General features: G+C 44.1%; 1 protein-coding gene across 20 annotated transcripts in view; it reads left to right on the top strand.

Annotated features, from left to right (window-relative positions):
- The first annotated feature begins 370 nt into the window (after window positions 1–370).
- Window positions 371–22,365, top strand: part of FBRSL1 (fibrosin like 1) — a 531,403-nt gene continuing 509,408 nt past the window's right edge. For all 20 annotated transcript variants that reach the window (XM_031047812.2, XM_031047810.2, XM_031047796.2 and 17 more), the window contains exon 1: window positions 371–685. In XM_031047812.2, coding sequence (XP_030903672.2) covers window positions 392–685 — 294 coding nt within the window. In that variant the 5' untranslated portion in view covers window positions 371–391. The remainder of the gene's footprint in view (window positions 686–22,365) is intronic.

Here is a 22,365-nt window from a genome sequence, read left to right as displayed (position 1 = left end):
TGGGGGGTGGGGGGGGGCGGGGGGTGGAAATTTGTCAAGGTCATTCCGTGGATTTAATATTTTTGTGTGTGTGTGTGCCGCTCGCCCCACCGCCACCCAGCCTTGCTCTGTGGATTATCATCGCCCTGGATCCGAGGGTCTGAACAGCAGGATTTTTGTTGTTGTTTCATTATTATTTTTTTTGCCCTTTTTTAATTATTATTTTTGAAGGGCTCCGGGGTTTGGAGAGGGGAAGCGGTGAGTTGGAGGGGGCGACTTTTCTCTCCCCCCCCCCCTTCCGTGCCACCCCCCACTCCCCCCCCCCGCGCGCCCGGCCTTCTTTATTTTCTTAATTTTTTAGTTATTATTATTATTTTTAAATATTATTTTTAATTCGCTGCTTCTTTCGGCGATGGATGGGAAAATCCGGCAGAGCCGGAGGTCGAGGTCGCAGCGGGACCGCGTGCGGCGGCGGGAGGCGGCGGCCCGCGACCCGCGGAACCAGAGCCCTTCCTCGGGCTCCGAGAAGGAGCCGAGCCCCGGCAAGGAGAACGGCGGCCAGAACTGCACCGCCCCGCGGGGCCCACCGCCCGCCGCCCGCGCCGCACGGCCCCCGCGCCGCCGCCGCCGAGAGTCCAGCTCCCAGGAAGAGGACCTGATCGATGGCTTCGCCATAGCCAGCTTCAACACCCTGGAAGCCCTGGAGGTAAGAGCGGAGGGGGCCGGGGGGCTCTGACCTCTTGCGAGGTGGGGGCTGTGGAGGGGGGCATGGAAGGGAAGAAAAAGAAAGAAAATAATAACAATAAAATATAAAAAACGCGGCGCTTTCAGGCTGCTGAATTTTGCAAATAGCAATTAACGTGCATTAATCCTGGTGTCAGCCCGGAGGGATCTCGGGCTGCGGTCGGCAGGGTGGTGAGCCAGCCCGGGTGCTCGCAGCCCCGCTGGCAGCTTGCTGCCCCCCACCTCCCTTCTTCCCCTTCTTCCTTCCCCTACTCACCCCTCCCTCCTTCTCCCGGCTCCGGTGGGTGTTAGCGATCACTTAGGGCAAGTCAAATGTTTGTTTGGGGTTTTAATTGGTTGGCGAAGGGCTGCAAAATATTCCTGGCGTGTTGGGATGGTCCGGTGTTGTTGTGAATGGTGGAGCTTCCCCCTCCCGCCCTCCTTCCTTCCCCCCCCCCCCCTCGGTTCGAGGAGTTTGTGTTTGCTTTGCCAAAATGTTACTTTATCTGTCTCCGGAGATTGTTAGCGAATGGCTAGTGTTTGACATTTTGTGGAAAAGAGATGTTTAAATGGATAATAATCCCTTGGTTGTAATTCCCATTTTTGAAGTAATTGAACAAATTCTTCATCTCTTGTTGACTGTACATATTTTTCTGATGTTAATAGGCTGGCAAAAAATATTGCTTGTCTAACTTATTACAAACAATATTTGCTGAGCAAATACTGCCTGCCTTGTCTGAGCTAAGTTAAGCGGAGCAGGAAATTTAATATTTTCAGAGGGGCATTGACAAACTAAGACTTTGGCTTTGGCTTTTTGGTTTGGTTGTGTACGAGGGGAAGAATAAGTTGTTGAGAGAAGGCACCCAACAAGTTGCTTGATTGACGCAGTAACTTGGGTTCCCAGCAAATAAGAGCAGTTCTGGTGCTTTTGCCCACTTTCTTTGGCATGCAGTGGTAGGAACGTGGGCAAAGTTTTGGGTGCTTTGCTTGCTTCAGGTTTCCTGTCACTTGTGTGTCTATTAACCAGTGTTCCAGTGCAGGCTGATGAATACTCTCGGGTTTGCCTTGGGATCTCCAGCATCTTTGGCACAGGCTTTGAGATCCCATTTTGTCCATGAGCTTTGTTTCTCCTCAGCCCACCCCTCCTGCCTTCAGGCCTCTGGGATCTGGTGTCATGGAACCAACTTTTTTGCTCATGGAACAAACTTCTCAAAGTCCCAGAGATGGTCCCTGTGCTCTCATGGAGGTGTCAGCAGTGGCCTTGGTCACCTACCCTGGTGCCAGGGTGATGAAATCTTTGCTTGGAGATCCTGTGCTCCTGCTCAGGAGGGACCTTTAGTTTAGCCTGACAGTCCCCGAGCAGCAGTAGGTGTACAGGTACTGAGGTGGGAAGATGATTTGTGTGAGCTTAGTAATGGTTATTCTTTGGCCTTTCAGAGCATCATTTTTGAGGTGTTGTCCCAACAGGAAAACCAACTGCTGATAATGAGGGAGTAATTTGTGTGCCTTTAAAACAAGCTATGGACCTGTCTGTATCTTCTTTTTCTTTTCTTGGGTATGCTGTGCTCTTAGTCAAATATGCATCAGCAGGTAGGTCCAATTAAACCCTTGAGTCTCTGCTGAGCTGTCAGTGGAGAAAGTAAAATTCATCTTCCTGTAGAAATTTTCTACCATGATGAGCACATTATCAGGAAATAGAATTCAAATGATAGTGCAGTACCTCCAGGGCTGACATGGAAAACTCTGGGCTTTTCAAATGGGATAAGCCTTGTTATCAAATCAACCAAACCATAACCTTGATAACAGGGCGCAGAAGGATGGAAGGTGACCTTAAACTTCTGCCACCCTCAAGTACATCTGTCTGTGGGAGCACTTCTGTTTTTTCTTAAAAATAAATAAATAACTAAAAGTTTTTGCAAAAGTGTCTCCTCTCAGATTCACAGAATACTCAAATACCAAGTAAAATTAATTGATTTTTGCTGTATTCACCAGCACCAAGAGACTGTGTACACCTCAGCATCTTGGTTGGTAGCTGGCACCTCAGAGGGGGAATAGTGTGAGCAGAGAACACCTGTTTCGGGTGCTGAACTAGGAGATATGTTGTCTTGGAGGTTCTTGGCCCCTAATGATAGTGTGCATTTTGTAAATGCCAGTAACAGTAAAAAGGCGAAAATATTCTGTGCTACATGGATTTTTCCATGCAGCACTGTGTTTAACCATAAGTCATGTTTGGCAGGTTTGATGCAGCAGCAGGGCAAGGGGATTGTTAAGGCAAAACTACTTTAAAGCAATATATGCCCATTTAAATGGCTGGAACGGCAAGGTCATCTTGTGTGGTATAGGAGCTGTGTTCTTAGGAACTTGTCTGCAGCAAGTGGGATTCTTCTGCTTTGGAGATTTGTATTTCAGTGTGTGTTTGTTTTTAAAAAGGACTTAAAATAATCTGTGATGATATATTGAAAATAAATGAGAATAGAAACCTTCTGTGTTTATGAGGGGGGAGAAGGAATAAGAGTACACAGCCTAGGGACAGTACTGGACAAAAAAGACTTTCATTTCTAATCCTAAAAGGAGCTTTTGTTGCATGTGTGGTAATTAGTTGTGATCCTTTCTTGTGGTGATGTTCTTAGGTTGGTTTGTCTCTTGACGTTACAGTGGTCTGTGATTACGTATAGCAGGATAGCTAAGCTCTGGGCTTCCCCTTGGAAATCAGATTTCTCGGTGGTTAGGCAGAACTTAATGGTAGAAGCATTTGGGACGGTTATAGTGGCTTTTTGTTTGTTTTTCTTTAGATCTCAAAATATTGTGAATTCCCCTTCCCCGCTGAAGAAAATTCTCACCACTGGTATTCCTGGAAATAAAGGGTTCTTTAAAGAATAAATAAATATACATTCTTCCTTTCTGTTGACCTGGGGGTATGAGCACTTAAGTTTAATACTGAGGGATGGCTTTGTGCAATCTCCTTTAGCACTTTGGTGTGAATTTTAAGCAATCTGGATTTTGATTTAACGCATGTGGCAGTGTTTCCTTTGGCAGTTGTCACCTGAAAATGTTGCTTCTTGTTTCAGTGACACTTGTGACTTGACTTATGGATCCTCTCTCCTACCATCTTTCACATAAAGACAGAGTTGATTATATATATGTGCATTTTTTTAAATTAAGGGAAAAGATGAAATAAATCCCACAGACAAGCCAGCAGCAGCCTCCTTCTGTGCAGAATAAATTAAAACTTCCCCTTTCCCTTCCTTCCCCTGGATCTTCTTGTATAAATCTGTCTCCAGCTCAGGTTACAAGCAGCTGGGGTGTGTGTAGTGTTGGATTTTAATACCCAGCCACCGAACACAACTTTAGAGTTAACCTGGAAGCTTAGTTTGCCCTGACCTGCAGGCTTGAGGTGGTCAGTGGGACTGGCAGCTGCTGGGACACCATCAGGTGATGGTTCCTGTGCTGGGATCAGAAAAGCTGGCAAGCTGAGAAACAGGGGATTTCTCACCACCTTCCGAAATGAATGGTATGGATGTGAGCATGTGTGTATATTCATTACGTTCAGACGAAGCTGCTAATTATTCTTGAAGGTGATTGGTGAATCAGAGGGAGAGAATCTAAATGAGTGAGTTGGTAGTTGAGGGCTCTCTCTGATCATAGCTGTTCCTTTCAAGTATGAAAAACAGCGCTAAAAGGGAACTTCATCAGAATGTTAATGAATGCGATCTTTGAGAGCAATTGTTCTCCCAAAGTAGTTGGAAAGACAAGGGGTTGTGTTTTCTTTTTGGCTGTTGTTTACCATTTTTACAGATTCCAGCAAAGCTTTGGAATGCCGTATGGAAATGTTAACTCTCCTGGTCTGTGTGTATAGGTTTGGTGTCTGTGCATATGGATTTTTTAGGAATGTTTAACTTATTTATAGAATTTCATGGAGAATCTACTCGCAAATGCGTGCGGAGCAAGGTGTTGTCTAGAAGTAGATCCCTGAGCTGAGAAGGGCATAGCCTGACTTTGTGCATGTTCTGTTCAAGTGGTGATGCTGCCCTTACAAGCTGAGTTAGGGCCCAGCTGCATCTGGTTGCAAACCCTGAGGAGATTAAGACTTTACCCACTTTTGTTCCTATCCAGAGGTCTGGCGGTGCTGAATCCCAGTCCCTTCTCTGCTGTTTGCGCTTGAATGTAGAATATAGAAAGCTGATGGTGATGGTAGACTTCTGGACAGAATCCCTAAGTTCTTTGGCTGTTATCTTGATAAGGCTGTTTTCACATGTGTGTTGTACACTGTGCTGTTACTGTTGCTCTGATCTCTCATTGATAAGAAAACCGGTGTATTTAACTGCAGCTTCCTGTTCCAAAGGTTTTGTTCTAGTTCCACTGACCTAGCTTTGTAACTTCTCATTTATCCTTGTATCTTTGTGTATCTACGTTGCAGCTTAGTTTTCTCCGTACCTAGTTTCATGTTTTAAACCAGGCTCCTAGATATTTAAGTATTTTCACCTTCTATTTAATTGTCAAGTGATGGTGTAACAACTTAGTGTTCCTGATGGCTGGTTATTCCTTTAAAAAGGTGCTTTTAACCTCAGGAAAGCTAGTGATTTTCTGGATGATGCCCTAAAGGCACTAAATGCCTTTTGGTTTTCCGTAAGGCTGGTTAGTCTCCATTGATTTGTTCTCCTAGCTGTTGATTTTTTGCATCTTGTCCAAAGCAGGTACTTAAGGTATTTTTATTGTTGTTGTTAAGGAGCAAGAGGTGGTTAATGCAGAGCTAAAACAGAGCTCTGGAAAGCCTGAAGTATGTGATTGGTTAGGCCAGGCACTAAGGAGAGGTAGATGCCCTGCACACCTTACCCTCCTTGCACACCCTGGGTGACGGGCAGCGGTGAGGAATGATCCAGCTGTTCTGTTGGAGTTTTCTACCTCATCAATAAAACCTGCTGGGTTTTAACATGGCTGCGAAGGTATCTGAGAGAGGACACAGTTTGCTAACCTGAGCCTGGGCTGTGGAAGTCCCAGCTAAGCTCAGGGGTCACCCTCATACCCACCTGAGGTTTCATTTTTGGCTCCCACTGCACTTGATGCTGTCTGTCTGGGTGTTTTGAAACACCTCTTTAGTATTATACTAATTTTTACAAAATGGTTTCCGGTAGCACAACTGCTCTGCCTTTCTTCAGCAGTCTGAAACCTGGGCTAGAACATGAGATGAAGCTTGCCAAAATGTCAAGTGGGCCAAGCAGCACAGAGAAATTCAGACGATAAATGATAGTAAATTGAAAACTGGAATCTGTCATGTTTGATAACATAAGGCGCTCTGTAGCGCACAGGTAAGATTCTTTTAATCAAAGGGATAAAATAAAACTAGTATTCCACTTCACCCAAATAATAAATGATATTGAATCCAAATTCATGTTTACTTCTAGTAGTGTGTTTGACTTTTTGTCTAGTAAGAACTGAAAACTTCACTGTCCTCTCCGTATGATAAAATGGTGCAATTCTTATCATTTATCTCGATTATTTTGCAGAATGGGACTGACTATCACAGTGTTACTGTCTGGGAAATGCTATCAGTGGCCAAGGCAGCTGGGTAGGACGAGATCAGCCTGGTTATTTCACTTATTCCCTGATAGATTCCTGCTTGCTCTGTAGAAGGGCTGATGTATCACCCAACTGTTTAAAGAGTCACAGAGGTACAGAGATATGATACCTGGGCTGGAGACACTTACACTGATAGCAAGGTTTTGGGGTATGGGCTTTTTTCCCCCCTCTTGGTATGCTCCTGCTTTCTGTTTCTTGGTGTGAAGTGCTGAATTCATACTGCTACTGCGGGTTGCTCCCCCCGTATCAGGCTTAACTAGGATTGGTGGGCTTGTAGATTCTAAACCTGTGTGCACCTTGACTGGGGAAAGTGTTACCAAAATGTACTTATTGCTTCATGTTCTCTCATGCCTGGTCTTTATCCTTGTGCTAAAGGCTGTGGGGAACACTGTGTAGTTTGTGTTGCTGCAGCAAGTAGTTGAGAGCCAACAGTATCAGCAGAACTGAAACACTGTGTCCTGCTTGATGCAATAGTTTTTTCAAATGAAGATTTGAAATACAGTGTGTGGGACGTGCATCTTGGTATCAGTTGTATGTGAACATCCAGCTCTAAGTGGGAACAATTTCCAATTCACTGCACTTTAATGCCTCCAGTTTATCACAGTAAAGGTATAAAAGAGTTTTATGTAGGTGAAGTGGCTCTTGCTGTTTAAATATCTCTTGGCTCTGCTGTGTTCTGCACAACAGAGGCTGTGACCGCTGCAGCCGTGCTCCTCAGAGAAGAGTTGGAGAACTGTTTTACTGGCCTTGATCCATCTCCTTGAAACACAGTCTCTTTTCCAAATTGGGTGGACTGTTAACGATACTGCTCAGATGCTGAAAGGAGAATCAGCCTTTATGTTATTAATCCAGAATGCTTAAAATGGAGGAGAGGGTTAAACAGCTTCCGAGCCGCCTAGACCTGCCAGCATTTAGTTGTTGGTCCAGTTCCTCTGGTGCAAGCAATTGTGAAAGCTGGGCAGGTACAAACTGCACCGGCTGCAGGGCTCTCCCACCCTGTGCCCAGCCAGGCCAGCAGCTGTGTTGGGCCCTAATGACAGCCAAATAAGGGCAAATCAATTTTTGTAGCCTAATTATTTTGTACTGAGTGACTGGGTCTGAAGTTCAGAAGTACCTGGTATGGAAGGGGGCTCAGAGGCAGCTCTGTACATAGCACTTCCAGGATCTGAGATGAAGGGAGAGTATTTCCTTTGCAGCTCTGTCTTGTTTCGAGCCAAAAAGGGCCTAAACTTGAACAAAAGTTGCATCTGCAAGTTTGGCGGTTGGCATGGATAAGGGGATTGAAGGGATCAAAATTATTTCCCTGCCTTGCTGGCTGCAAAACATGAGCTTATGGCACCATTCCTGTCTCTCCCTTTGTGCTCAGAGCAAAGCTTTTTTTAATCTTGTGTCAGCTATCTATAGTTGGGCCATACAAACATGGCAATTTAAGTCAAATGCTCTATTTTGGGGACTGTTGGGCACTGTCAGCAGGGTAAAGGAGCTGTGTTTGAGCTCCTCTCCTCTGTCTAAAGCCTGCCTTGGTCTGCTCAGAACAGGTTGTGATAGAGACACATTCAGAAAGTATGTGTGTGTGTGTGTATGTATATATAATATATATATGATGCACTTGTGCCTGTAGTCTGCAGTAATTGCAGTTGGATATCATTGCATTATCATCTTCTCAACAGATGTTCTTTCTATCTTCATAATAATATAACTATATTTGTGGTATTTTTTCCAGTTTTAAATATAGATTGACTCTGGTGCTAGGGTATCCCTGATGTAGCCTGTACTTAGTGCAGAGGTGCTTCAGTCAGGAGGAAGCACGCAGCCCAAGTTGGGAACCAAATGATAAGTTAGGGTTCCTGGCTGTTCAGTGGGCTGTGGTGTGCTGATGGACACTGAGCTCATGTCTTTAACCCCTCTTGTTGATTAGCAAGGCTGCAGATTCTTTTCTGCCGGCTCTTATTTGTACAGAGGAGCTAAAACCCCAAAGAATTTTAAGGTAAAATATGTCTTAAACTTTAGAATAACATCGAGTGCATCAGCTAGTAAATGTATTATTGCTGTTGATTTTTTGGTGGCTCATAAATGTCTCTTGCACTGCTGTCAAAGAGGACGTGCAGCCTCTTTATTCCACTTAGCCCAAGCACATACTTGCACTCAGGGGGAGCAAGGCTCAAGATAGTGTGTAGCTAAGAGATGTTTATGGAATCAGTCAAACTTGATATAAAATAATTATGCTGTTTTGACAGCTTGTTAATAACTTGCAGCCATTGGAAGAAATGGAATTATGGTGCTCTTGGTCCTTGATGGAACCTTGGCATTTCTTTTGGATTGTAAAATTAAAGAAAAAATGTGAAAGCCATTAAAATAGTTGGATGTGGTGCCTGGGAAAAATGATGGGCTGCTTAATTGAAAAAATGCTTCGTTCCGGTTGAAATTCATTGCAGTTCAGTTCTGCCTGTTTCCCTGTATTGGTAATGGAGAAGGAAGAGGGCTGATTGCCCCAAAATCTGTCTGGGAGAGGGTTTTGGGTGTCACTCAGTTCTTCATGATATCTGTGAATGAAGTGGAAGGAAATCCTAGTGAGCATTAGACATGAGAGAAAAGTCTTGTCACCTGTAATGACTAAAATCCCCTGAAGTGTTGCCAGCGTGTACTTTAGGAATCATATAATTATATGATTATTGAAAGAGACATAAAAGACCTCATGGCAAAAACCTTAGAAAGGGGGAGGAAGGAAATCCGTATGCAAATGAAGATACACAGAATTTGCCGTCTCTCTCTTTTTTTGGTAGTTATTTTTCAGTCCAAAGCTCAGTAATTGCCTTTATGGGAATTACTTAATAAAACTGGGGCATGCAAAGGAGGGAGAAATTGTTTATGCTGCATCACAGGGCTGGCTTGCAATCCTGCAGAGTTGGAGTAAAAATGGATTTTTTTTTTTAAAGTAAAACTACAAAGTGGGTTTTCTGCTAACAGAAAATAGCTATTTGTTGAAATGTTATCCTACAATAAAAGTGTTTTGTGGTCTGGTGGTTAGCAGAGGGGTCCGGAAGTTGAGATAATGGGGTTTTCTTTCTGACTCTGCCACAAGTTTCCTCTCTGAGCTCCAGGCAGGTTTTTTCATCGCTGCCTGTGTTGCCTCAGTTGCCAGTACCGTTGCTGGGTACCTGATGGGAGGCTGGAATTGCTGCTCAGGTCATCTCATGTCACCCCTCTGACTTAAGGGAGCTGTCTCTCAACCCTGGTATGTGTAACCTGAAATGCATGCTGTGTTAGCGAAGGAGGTGATGGGAGAGGCTTGGGTGAAGGAGTTGCTTGTGTTGTCAGTGCTTAGGAGCCACAGCAGTATTCTGTATTTGCCATGTTATGGTATAGAGATGTGCTTGTCTATGGTTGGATGCTTCCAGTGATGGGTCCTGGTCATGTACAGGATGTTACAATGGGGAGCAAGTATACTCATTTGTACCTTTTGGCCTCATTTGTCACTTGAGTAGCTTGAAGCCAAAGTTGGTATCTCCTGTGTGAACCACTAGTGAAATGTGTCCTCTCTGCCCCAGTGCAGGTTCATATGTGGTGTGTAAGCATCATGTGGGATGTACTGACCGGTGCAGTGTCCTGCTGGGTGAGCTACACTTAGGGTACTGCTGCAAGTGTAAAGTCAGCATGAGATTTTCCCAAGCTTTAGTTCTCTATTTCCTCTTAAAGTACAGACCTTTGGCTCAGGGCTTCTTAAGTTCTCCTGGGTTTCATCAGTCTTTACTGATGCTATGGATTATAATCTTGTGTCTCATAGAGCACTCATTCATGCATTTACTATGAAACCCTCCTGATGCAGAACAGATATATATCTCAGCAGAGGTTTTGTTGCAAGATACGCAAAATCCTCCTTCCCTTTTTTTCTTTGAAGCTAAACAGTACCAAGTTGTGATGTGAGTTTGCTAATGTGATTTTTAGCTGAAAATGACAATGGTTATTCAACCAGATGGATTCTATAACTCGCCTGCTATCAGCTCATCCATCAAGCTCCGCAGATGTCTGTCTGTTCATTATAACCTGCACATGGTAATGTTGTTGATTACAACAAACAAACTGATAACCGGATTCAAGGCCTATTAATGCTCTCTGGGCAGCTCCCCTGCTGTGGGTTTGGGCTGTCCCTGCAGGTACTAGATGGAAATTTGGAGTTGAGCTGCTTTCTCAGATTCTTTCCATTGCTGTGGAGGTGGCTGCATCTGTGGGGTCGATGTAACTTGTGTAGAAAGAACCATTTTGAGATGACTTTGATACAGGCGCTGACGTTTCCAATGCTGTTTCCATTGGGAAGAGGGTTAATGAAAGAGAAATGAGAGCCTCTGGGCTGCACATGGTCTGTAACTGGATTTCATACAGCTCATGACTCTTCTTCCACATCGCTGGATGACGCTAAGTCACATAGGGTATGTGACTTAAAAAATTGCTATCTACATCTAGGCAGAAGTGCTTGCAGGGCTCGATCAGAAGAATGTTCCCATGATTGCTGCTAAGTCATCTGTACAAGTTTTAGGGTTTTTGTGAGAAAAGATGATCTTTTTAGCAGCTGTTGGTTAGGAGGTTGTCTGGAGCCTCCTCTTAACATCAAACCCAATTACCTCAGTTAGAAAATGAGCTTGTGTTTTGTTGAGGGTAGGATGTGCCATTTCCAAAACAGAGGTTATGAACTGCTGTAATGGGGGGGCCTATGTAATGTAAACTCCCAGGTGATACCTTGGATAAGGAACTATATGTAGTTCATTTTCTTGAATTATATCTGCAGTTAGTCCTTTCTAAAAGACCAAACTGTTTACACAAGCTGTTTCCAGACAGAGCATCTCTGGTTTCTTAGCTTCAGCCATGAGGTGTCCTGAGGAATACATTAACGGGTTGTGAAGTCTCTGAGCGTCTTGCCTGGTTTTCCTCCACCCAGGAGGCTGTCATCCCAGGGCTTATGAAGTTCCAGGTCTCTAGGGAAGTGCTGCTCTTCTGATGCAGCTTTGAGGCAAGCCAGGCTACTGAATTTTAAGATCTTAGAATTATTTCTCTTCATTATTGAAATGTGCTGTGCTGCTCAGATGTGTGGGTTTCCAGGCGAGGGTGTTAAAGCCTCCCTGTTGGACAGGAGTGAGGTCTTTGGTTTCCTGATCACTGCTTCCTGGTCAAAACATATCCAGTGGATTTTCTATAGCGCTGCCAAAATAAATGCTGCAGATAATCCAGGGCCAGGAATGTCATCATCATCGGGTTACTGAGTTTCTGTCTGAAGGTCAGCTAGCTGTGACTGTTACTAAATGGCTGTTTGCGGTATGTCTGTGGTCTGCGCTGGTACACATGCGTGGTTGCATGTCTTCAGTGTTGCTCTGGTCTAAGGCTGTGTAGCCAGAATGGGAGAATGTTTTGTGATACTTCTCTGTAACTTTGTAAAGTTGCTACAGCCTGTGAGGATATTAATTTGACCTCAAAAAGAACAGAATGTAGATTGCTGGTGTTCATCTGTGTTAAGTACAAGTTATCCACAATCAAGCTGTTTGGTTTACTTTGTGGTTCATGTGTGTTGCCAGAAAGATGGGTCCTTTCTTTTTAACACCTAGCAATTGGCAGATTCTTCTGCCATCGCTTACTGCAGTTGCTTGGAGATGAGAGGCTTGTGCACTGCACCAGCAGGACTGAGAGACAACCTGTTTGTGCAAGAAACCCGTCGCTGTTGGGAAGCAAGCGAGTGATGTAGAGTCACTGAAATAACACTGGTAAGCTCACAAACTGGCCCCAAACTTCAGCTGAGCCTGGCTTTCAGGAAATGCCAGATCTGGGCTGGATGGAAACAGGCAGCAAAAGCTGTCAGGAGGCTGCTGATGGGCTGTGCTGCCATGGGGCCAGGAGCCAGAGAGGTCCTGCTGTCCCTGCCCATGCCCACTTGGATTGGGTGGACATCTGCTTCCCTGGTGTGCCTATCCTCTGCTCCTGGCATGGTCTTGTGAGTGTGGTGAGATGCTGTAATGTGGAGTGTGCTTCAGTATTAGGGCTAGTAAATGGGCAGCTTCTGGTGGTGTTCCCTGCAAATAAATAAAGTGTGCCTTCATTTGAGGTATTTCTTGGTTTGATCTCTATGTAATTCTGGTTTTCTGTTAATCACCAGTAGGTGAATTGTCACTGTTTCACTGCGCTTACCTGAGCAAAAAGGAGCAGCTACTGAGAAGGGGGAATAGATTTTTTGTCTCAAGCAATAGATTAATTCTTTTTGTTCTTTTACATCTCTCTCCTTTTGTGCATCTGTGTGTTAAAATCCCATTCCCTATTTATAAATGTTTAGCAGATGAAGTCGCTGGTGTTTTTTCTAGTATTACCTTTGTGATGTTCAGAACATAAGCAAAATGTGATTATTCACAGAGTCTCTGCTGAATACTGTAGGAATAATGAGTCTGTGCCTAAAGTGTAAACCCAGACACAAAAAGCATGCCAATAAGAATGCAGACCTGGGAGGGGAAAATGCAAAGTGCAGCTTATTTTACCAATTTCACTGGAGCATTCTTGTACCTATTTTGGGGCTGGGAAGGGGGTAATCATGGGGTAAGACTGGCTTTTCTGATGCCAGGGAGCAGAAAATGATGTGAGCATGGGGGTCTCCCCCAGGGGTAGAAAGATGCAAGGGAGAGTAGCAGCTTAACCAGGGTGCTTCTGGAAGCAGGACTGGGAGTGAAAAAGCATGGGAAAGAAAATAAATCAGCAGTCTTTGTGTCTTCATGGTGATGCAGCCTTTTCAAAGAGTAAATGCTGGTGTCTTGCAAAGTATCCCTGATGCTGGTGAAGGAGCAGAAATAGGCTGGAGGTTTTCCTGACCAGTGAATTGACATCTCAGTGCTGACGCTTCCCAGACAGCTGCCAAACGAGAATAATTCAAATGTCTTTTTCTGGGAGCTGCAGGTCCCTTTCAGGAAGGTCAGAATTTGGGTTGCAGCTGAATTACAAGGTAAAACCTTTGCAGTGACTACAGAAATCAGAGGGTTTTTTTAAGACTTTCTAGTTCTAATAATACCCTGTCAGGCTTTAAAGCTGAATGAACTTTAAATATCATCAGTGTTTAACAGCACTTAATTTTTCTGTTTTCTATTTTGTTCATTCTGAAGAAAGAAATAGTGTTGTGTTCTCTTCAGTCTATGGTAATTGAAATGGGTTGTCTGTATTTTTAAATAAAGAAGGAGAATTTGGGTGCCTGGATACTTAGAGCTGTTCCTTTGAATGGTGAAAGTTCATCCTTTGCCCCCACTCTTCTTAATGGAATTTTTTAAAACAGCATCTAAAAATGTGTTTAAAAGACCTAATTAGTGTTGATATTTCAGTATCTGGACTTATAATTTGGCTTTTTTAATAGGACACCTGGGTATCAGCACTAAATGTGAAGAAAACTGAACTTCTACCCGAAGTGAATGTGTGTAACTTTAATTAGGAGTGGGGGAAGAAACAACCCTAAAACTTCAGACTAAATTGGTTGGTGTGGTGCTTGTCCTGTGTTCCTGGTGCCACATGGAGAGAAGGGGGGAGATGGTACTTAATTAGTGCTTAAGTGATGCCTTACTTATTGAGCTTTATGGGGTTAGAAAAATCTGCCTAAGCAAACACATCCGGACAGATATCTGTTTGGTCGATATTATTTTAAGTCTGATGAAGCATTGTTCACACCTTCTTGGAATGTAACACAGGAATAAATGGGAAACCCAATCTCCTTAGCACTGTGTCACACAGTCAGGCCGTGCTCTGATACAGGGATTTATTTCATGCATGGTGGCCTAGACATGAAGCAAATGTGTAGAAAAGGGAATTATGTAAAATTGAAAGTGACAATTATGCAAACATTCCGGTTGAGGAAGAAGTAAATTCTTCTCTTTTTCCATGTGCTCAGCTTCAGAGCTAACACGTAGCCTCTTGGGGCCTTTGGTCTGTGTGTTTGTATCTGTCATATCTTTCTCATCTCGCTGCTTCTTGTTTCATTTTCTTTTTCTTCTTCCTTTTTTTTTGTTTGACCTTATTTTCCCTTTTGTTCCATGGAGTCATTCAATCTTTGTACTGTGGAGTTTGTTTGCCAGAGAAAACGTTAGCACCCTTCCATTTAGGAGTCCCTTGCAGCACAGCACCATGGCCTTTACTCCATACCTGCTTGCAGGAACATGGTGACTGATGGGGTCCAAATCCCTTTATTCAATTTTTACTTTGTTTTTAAAGAGAGGGGAAGCTCCTAAGAGAAGAAACAAGCTGTGAAAATAGCTCTGTGTTTAGACAGACACCCTTTTGCAAAGCTAAACAACTTGATCTTCCATGCTGCTTGGTAGTTCCCACGCTTGCAGAAATAGGGAGAGAGGGAGCTGAGGCTGTGACCACTTGAGTCTGACATAAGAATGTTTTTGCTGAAGGGGATGGTCCTTTCCTGTCCTGGCTGCTTGTCCTGATTACCTCCCTTGTGCCAGCGTTAGCATTTGTACTGCCAGGAAAACTAATTCCCTGGTTCTGTGGACTGGCTCGCTGCATAGCCACGCAGATGTCCTTCTGGCACAGGGAGAGGGGGATGTGAAGCAGATGTTTATTGATTAAGGAAACCCTTCAAATACGGCCTGAGCCTTTGTAGCAGGAGTATAGCTACATGTTCTTCCTGTGTTTCAGGTCATCTTCTAAGTCGGGGTTCTGTGGATGGTGATAAATGGTGATGGAATGACTCTGGTCTTGCTTGTGAAGTTAGGATGATGGGGTCATATATGGAGTAGCAGAGAGTGGCTGAGGATAGAAGGGGTTACTTGGAAAGATAAAACCTCCCTTGCAATTTAATTGCTCTGAAAACCCGGTTTCTACCTTGTTTTCACTGATTAGTTTCAATGTGACAGGGAGAGAGAAGAGACAAGCTTTTATTTGTGCTTGGTTGGGTGCTTGAAGTGGATGATGTATCTAACCCTTTTGATGGCAGAAGGCTGAAAGTAGTTCAGTCTGCAAATGGCATTTGTAGCTCAGTTCACACAAGGAATTCCTTCTTTTTTAGCCTTTTTTTTTTCCCCTCCTGTCTTTCTTTCTGTACTATATCATGTGCATGTGCTATATAAAGGAGAAGTCTCTACTGGATATTAAATCCAGCAAGTAGAGAAGAAGCAGCTCTTCTCATCAGTGTCATTTGCCCTGCTGTAATCCCACGGAGGGATTGAAGAAAGTGTTGGGAGGATAAAATCAGTGTTTGAGCCTGGCTAAGCACTGGCTCTGCTGCAGAAAATGGTTTTAGTGGAGGCTGTTTGTGTGGGGAGGGTGAGAAAATGGCACACAAATTGTGCAGATTTCTAAATAAAAAGCATTTAATTGCATTAAAAGAGGGGGAGGGACCCTCTTGTGTGCACATTGGAGACTTCAGTGAGCATAAGTAACCTCTGTGGCGCAGTAGTCATTGACCTTGTCAAATCATGCCATTGGAGGTCATGTGTGGTGAAGTGGGTTGCCACAGGGGATTAGCACATCTGGGCAGGGGGTTTTTACATCTGAGCATGCATGCCAAATCCCATCTCCAGCAGTGCATATGGATTCATCAGAAAACACAAGGAGAAGATGGGAAAGCTCCTGTCAGAAATTCGTGGGAGAAACTTGTCTGGAGCCGGGGTTCTCTTGACCCCAGCTGCAGGAGAAGGAGCAGTTGGTTATACCCCAGACTCCCAGCTCCCAGAAGATGGACTTGAAATTTAATGATAAGAAACCTGCAAGCTTCCTTTGGTAATCTCATAGTAGGGCAATCTCGGACACATGTCTGTCTTTTTGCCTTGGTTTCCCCCATAGTTTCACATGTACAAAGGTTCTTTTTCATCCTGCCTTGTCGGTTTGGTTTGAACAGGCACAGTTTTGTGCAGGGGATTCACTTGTGTATGCTTTAAGGTTTGTATTTTGGGCTGAAAACGTGAACAGAGGATGAAGATTTGTTGTAAGTCTCAGAAGATAAGAAATGAGATGACAGTGGTATATCAACTCCAAATGTAGAACTAAAATGTATGTCTAGATTGATGGAGATACTAGGCCCATTCCACAGATGGGAATGCCTGGAGCACAGGGAAAGCGAATAAGTACTAGCAACTGATCTGTGTGCTCTGTTCCTAGAAGAGAGAATATTCAAGGTTTTAACTTCCCTGCTTTATTCAAGTGTTTAGTAGAAAGCTTGCTGGCATGGAGTCCTAGAAGTCTAAGCATTTGAGTGTGAGGTTTTAGACAGACTTGTTCTGCTTTGCCTCTTATGTGCTTCTATAGTTCTGCCTTAGTTGATTTAATTTCATTTCCCACAAAGGCAGCATTAAAAGAAAATCAGCAATACTTCCAACAGGAAAATAGCTGGTATCTTAGCAGATAAGTGGTGTTAAAGTTGAAGCAAGCTAGTCTTTGTGTTTGCAAGTAACAGAAGTCATTTGTCACTGATTTCCATTGCCTCCTGGATGAGGGGAAAGATGACTAATGCTTTACCCCTGCCTTAGTGTGAGGATCTCTAATGGAGCTGGTTGTAGTTACTAAAAGTCTAAATGGTGATGGGGTTTTATAATTGTGCTGAATTTTTGCTATGCAGGAAAACGTGGGAGTTCTGCAAAGTTGTGAGTTTTAGAAAGTGCTGTTGGAATAACATCAGAAAACCAGTGCTGAAGGTGCTCTGTTTAGGAGAGAGTGCCTGTCCTGACAGATAGATGGGCTTAAGAGTGGCATTGGTGACAACAAAGCAGCAGTGCAGCCCATACTGGGGCTTTCAACACTGGTGGCTTCTAAGGCTTCAGCAGATCTAGTTCCTATAACAATTTGTTCAAGACTGCTGGGAATGACTATGCTTTTTCTTCCCCTTGACTTCCCTCTGGGAATTGCAGGGTGCAGATTAAAGTCTGTACTTGTGGTGGAGCTCTGGATGGAGCCTAGTTTTTTTCTGCTTCTCACTTTGTTGCAGTACTTACTGTACCATATTGCGTCCAAAATAGTAAGTTGGACTTGGAGAATTAAGTGGTGCAATTATGAAGCAGAGGGAGAAAACACTTATGTGGTGGCTGTGATAGATTAGTCGTTTTGTACCTCCAAATAGCCAATTATTCCTCTGACTGGCTTTTATCTGCCCAATTTGCATGTGCAGTCATGGTAACTGGTTTGCAGATTAGGTGCAGGATTTCACGTACATCTGATGTTGCGTTTTGGTCTCATAAGCTTGGTGCTCCTTAAAAGCAAAACTCACGGGTGATGCTTTCTGTGTAACTGATTACCATTAGCTGCTTTGTATTTCTTCACTCTGAAAGCTTTTTCACACTCGAAGGAAACAAGATGGCTCACTTTTATTGTAGCCTTTTCTTCTTTGTTTTTTTCCTTTTAATATCTGTCAGGACGCTATAAAGTGGCCCCAGCTCTGTAGAAGCTGCAGCCCAGATTTCATTTGTGTTGGTGTTCTCAGCTGTATAGTTTGAGAACACATTGTTTGAGGGCTGGGAACTCTCTGGAGCTGCAGTGTGTTTCAGAAGAGCTGTGAAAGGAGAGAACAAAAAAGAGCTGGAGGAAAGAAGGAAAAATAAACTGAAGCAGCATGGAGTGACCAGGGGTGAGATCCTGCTTCCCTGAAGCCAGCGTCAAAACTTTGTCTTCACTGGTGCCAAGTTTCCATGTCTACTCTCTGATTTTGATCTTCACTGGTGGGCTAAAAATGAACAAATGGTACTAGATTTAACACTGTGCACCTAGAGACCCAAGTGAGGTCTTAATTTGAAGGATATTAATTATTCAGATAGCTGAAATTTGTTAGTAGGTTAAATACAAGCTCTGTTTCTGTCAGGGATTTGTGTCGATTTGGTGTGCTGCGGACTTTGTAGAATCTGTGATATGAACAGTCTTTGAAGTAGAGAAATGGTCTAAAATATTTGCCAGCAGCCAGCTAGCTCTTTAGAAGCTTCATTTGCTTCAAATAAGCAAGTCCTTTTTAAAAAGCAAACAACAGTTTGCAAGTGCAAGAATAACAAGATACTTTCTCAAAAGCCATTTTTTTCCCCATACAGGCTCCAGCAACTCAGCTGTAGTTAACTTGGTCTCCAGTGCTGCTAAAGACAAATTAAGCTAATAAAACAGTATCTCGCAACATCATAGCAAATAAATTAGCTATTCTGTATTCAAGTTTCTTGCTATGCAAATGTAAACTGCTTAAGCATTTCCTTTTCTGATGAAGGTAGAGGGTTTTATAAATGTAACCTTTCCAAGGGTCTGTGAAACAATGCCTCATCGAGCATGCAGCAGTCTTCTGCTGCGCTCACAGAGTAAAGATTGTAGGTTGAGGAGTGCTTTAAGGAATCTATATATTTATTTTCTTGTGTCAGCTTCCTCCTAAACTGATAATAAGTTTGTACATTAGAAGGTGGGTTCAAAGGAAGCAGTTGTCACCCAACTTCACTGGTAGCTGAAGGAGTTTCTTCTTTTGCATCATATACTCTCCATATACCAGCTAAAATTAAGTGTGTGTGTGTGCACATCCATACATGAACAGAAGTGTTTTCTCTTTCATGTACTTACAATAGTTGGACCTGTCTCAGTTTTCTTGTAAACTCATGTTTGTTCCTTTGCCTGTTCTTTTGGGACTGACCTCTCATGGCACTGTGCATTGATTTTTGAACAGTGCAGCACCTGTGAAGTCTCCTGGCCTTGCATGCAGCCTGCTGCTCACATAATTACAGGTGCACAAGCACCTAGTTTGAGTTCTCTGAGCTCTTTCAACTTGTGAGGCTTTTCATGTCCTGCTGATTGAGCATCAGTGTGTAAGTTGTATTAAACAGTGTGACTTCTTTGCAGATATTTCCTCTGCAGTAGCTGCTCAAGAGCCCCTCCAAAGGACTTTGAGCACAGCTTGGGATGGGGGCTGCAAAAATGAGAGTTGAAAATTGGGGCATGTCCTTTTTCCCCCCCTGTCTAGATGAGTTATTTAATCTCAGTCCCTGTTTCTTCTGTAGAACAAGGATAACTCATCTCCTGTACTTCTACTGCTTCACAGTTGTAAACCCGGCATGCAGGATCTTTTTGATAGGAAGTACATTAAGATTAAAGTACATAGTGTTTTGTTCTGAAGAGTTTGAAGATGAAATTTACAGGCAACCATAAGATGTGTGTTTGTTTATGATAAAATTGGGAGATGAAGTATAAAGGAACAGGCACTGGTACTGGCCGTGTAACTCACAGCTTTACATTACAAACAGGCTCTTGTTTGTGGTGATAAAGGCAAGAAATCGGTGTATTCTACCAGCCACAGATAGCTATGTGGGGTAGAGTTTTTCACTCTGTAAAAGTGATCTGTTTCTCATTCTCAAATCAGTCTTTCAGCTGTTCCTGTTAAGAGCCTTCTCTCCACCTGTTTAGTAACTGTGAATTTTTGTGACTAGCGCTGAAAAGCATCTTTCACTGCTGAACATCCTTCGGCTGTCACTGTTCCCTCCTCCCCTGCCGCCTTCTACATTCTCAGGATTTAGCTTGTGAAATTTCCCCCCCCCCCCCCCCCACCACTGCAATCCTTTGGCTTAATCAGTTGGAAAGTGCAGACAGCAGCATAGCAGGGCAAGAGGTTGCTCTCAGTGATCCCTTTCCCCACTGTTTCCTGCCTCTCCTTGGGTCTGTAAAATGCCTGTGAATTCATCCTTTCTCCCAGGCGTGCACAGCTTTGGCATTGCCTGCTGATGTGGCCGGGACTGCTGAAGCACGTGAGAGCAGAGCTGCCCAGAGCAGATTCCTTCCTGCGCATGCTGCCCTTGGGATTTCTGCGTCTCATCTTCCGGAGGTCTGCCAAGAGCAGTACAAACCCTGCTGTGCACACACAGGGACCACTTTTCCCCCTCCCCATCCCTTCTGGATTTTGTGTAAATGTTAGAGGGGGGAAGTGTGTTTGTGCGGGTGCTGAAGGATTTTGGAGGGGGAAATGGTTTTGGCAGCCTTGGGGTGTGATTTTATAACTGATGCAGGAGATGTCTCTTCACTTCTCTCTAATGGAGCCACTGCTTTTTGGTGACAGGATCCAAAATTGATTTTTAATCATCCATGAGGGGAAAGCTGCATCCTATTCCTGGATGTGTATCTGTGTGTTGTTCTTCATTGCCAGCCCCTTCTGCAAACACAGCTCATCATTTTGTTGTGCCGTGGATTGTTCCCTTGTGGTTTTGAGCCAGAAAATCTCAAAGGTTTCTCATACCTGCTTAGGGGACTTGTTACTAACACTGGGCTGCTGGAGACAGATGTCCTGGAAAGCTTTTCAGTGGTGGATCAAAAGTAGGAATAAAAGGAAAAGTAATAATTGAAAACCCCAAAGCACCCAACCCCAAACCTCCCCAAATTGCATAATGCATATCATCAAGATTGTGAGCAGTTTGCTTCCCCAGAATTCAAACTAGTGCACCACTTAACCCACGATGTGGGTTAACTATGCATAAGAGAGCTTGTGCTAGCACAAGCCTTAGATCTTGGGAAATGAGCAAATTATAGTTTAGTCAGCTGCATGAAAGGCTACTTTAAAAAGAGCAGAGGGCCATATTACTGTGGTTGTAGCTGGAATAACCAGGAGAGTGATGCATGTAGGTACTGCAATAGTTGCTGCCAGGTCAGCTCCACATCCCTCGCAAGTCCTTGTATTAAGAGGGTGGTGGGGGAAATTTCATCCTCATATTACCATGTTTGCATCAAATCAGTGCTGAGTCAGGGCTAGGGCACTTCCTCTAGAGCATTGCCTAAAGAGGGAAACTAGCAATGGCAGAGGAGCACCAGGGAGAAAATATTCCTTTGGGACGTCATTCCTATTGTTCTGCTGATACCGTTTTAATAAATCACAAGAACGAGCAGCAGCGTGCCCAGCTATAGCAGAGCAGGCAGTGGTGGTTGGTCAGTGTGTGGGGTGTATGCATGCAGTAGTTGTTACTGGTCATAAAATGACCAGTTGTTGAATTCTCTGTCTCTCTTTGCTTTCCATGGACATCATAGATGGGGAAATTGCAGGGAAGACTTGCACAAAGCTGCCTTTCTTGTCATTTCTGCTTAAATCTCACGTGACACTTGGACAGAAGCTGTTTTCACTGCATGAAGTGAGGGGGAGGTGAAATGGGTGATGGATTTTTAAAGAAAAACTATATATACTTATTTTTCTGCATGCAGGCGGCTTGTGTTTGTGGTGGTGTGGGCAAGGAAGCACCTCATTATGCAATCTCTATCAGATCTATAGTGGAAAGAGCTCAATTTCCTCCTGAGTACAGATTTATCCCCCTTGTCAAGCGAGTTGGGATGCCCTGTGAGTTATAAGCCTCTTTTGACAAAGGGGATTGATTCTGTCTTTCCTTCCCCACTGGTGGCTGCCGCGGGAGCTGCCTGCAGGGTGTATTTTGCCTTTTTCTTTCTTCTTATTTTTTCTTCTGATTTAATTTCTCTCTTGCCTTCCTTTTAGTGGGACTTTGGTGCAGAGTGGAGGACTTCCTAAATCACATTAATTGCTTGTGATGCTGCTCCAGTCTCTCTCCAGAGCTGACCAGTCAGGGCCAGTCATCACCCCTTCAGCATGGGCAGACTGATCTGGGCTTGCATTGCCTGAGCAGCTCAGTCTCATGAGAACTGGAGAGCACCCAGTGTAACTGTGACTGGGGTTCCCTGGTGTGACTGCAGCAGCTGCAGTTCTGTCTCCCCTGGATTGGGGCTGGACAGGCAGAGCTATTGCTTGCTATTGTGTGGGGTCAGTAATGCCATTGAGCTGTGCCCTGGCCAGGGGTTTGCAGCTGCATGGTGCAGATTAGCAAGCTGCAGGAAGTGGCAGGGCTGCACTTCCTCCATCTGCTGCTGCCGCCTTCCCACTGTTGCTCTCCCTATGGCTGGAGGCATGTGCTGTGCTGCTGGAGGGTCAAGGGGGACTTCAGAGGTGGGGTGGGTATGGTGGGCTGTGTAGGTGCCCTCCACAGCTGAAAGTGAAGGACAGTGAGGTGAGTTACAGTAAATGTTCAAAGAATAGAGAACTAGCCATGTTTGGCCCTCCATCATCACTTCCTTCACCCTGAGATTGGTCCTATGTGGGGAGCTGGCTCTGGTCTGGTTCCCGTTGGGCATTGC

Source organism: Melopsittacus undulatus, chromosome 12 (genome assembly GCF_012275295.1).
Source record: "Melopsittacus undulatus isolate bMelUnd1 chromosome 12, bMelUnd1.mat.Z, whole genome shotgun sequence".
Classification (NCBI taxonomy): domain Eukaryota; kingdom Metazoa; phylum Chordata; class Aves; order Psittaciformes; family Psittaculidae; genus Melopsittacus; species Melopsittacus undulatus.
This window is presented reverse-complemented; position numbering and strand designations above follow the sequence as displayed.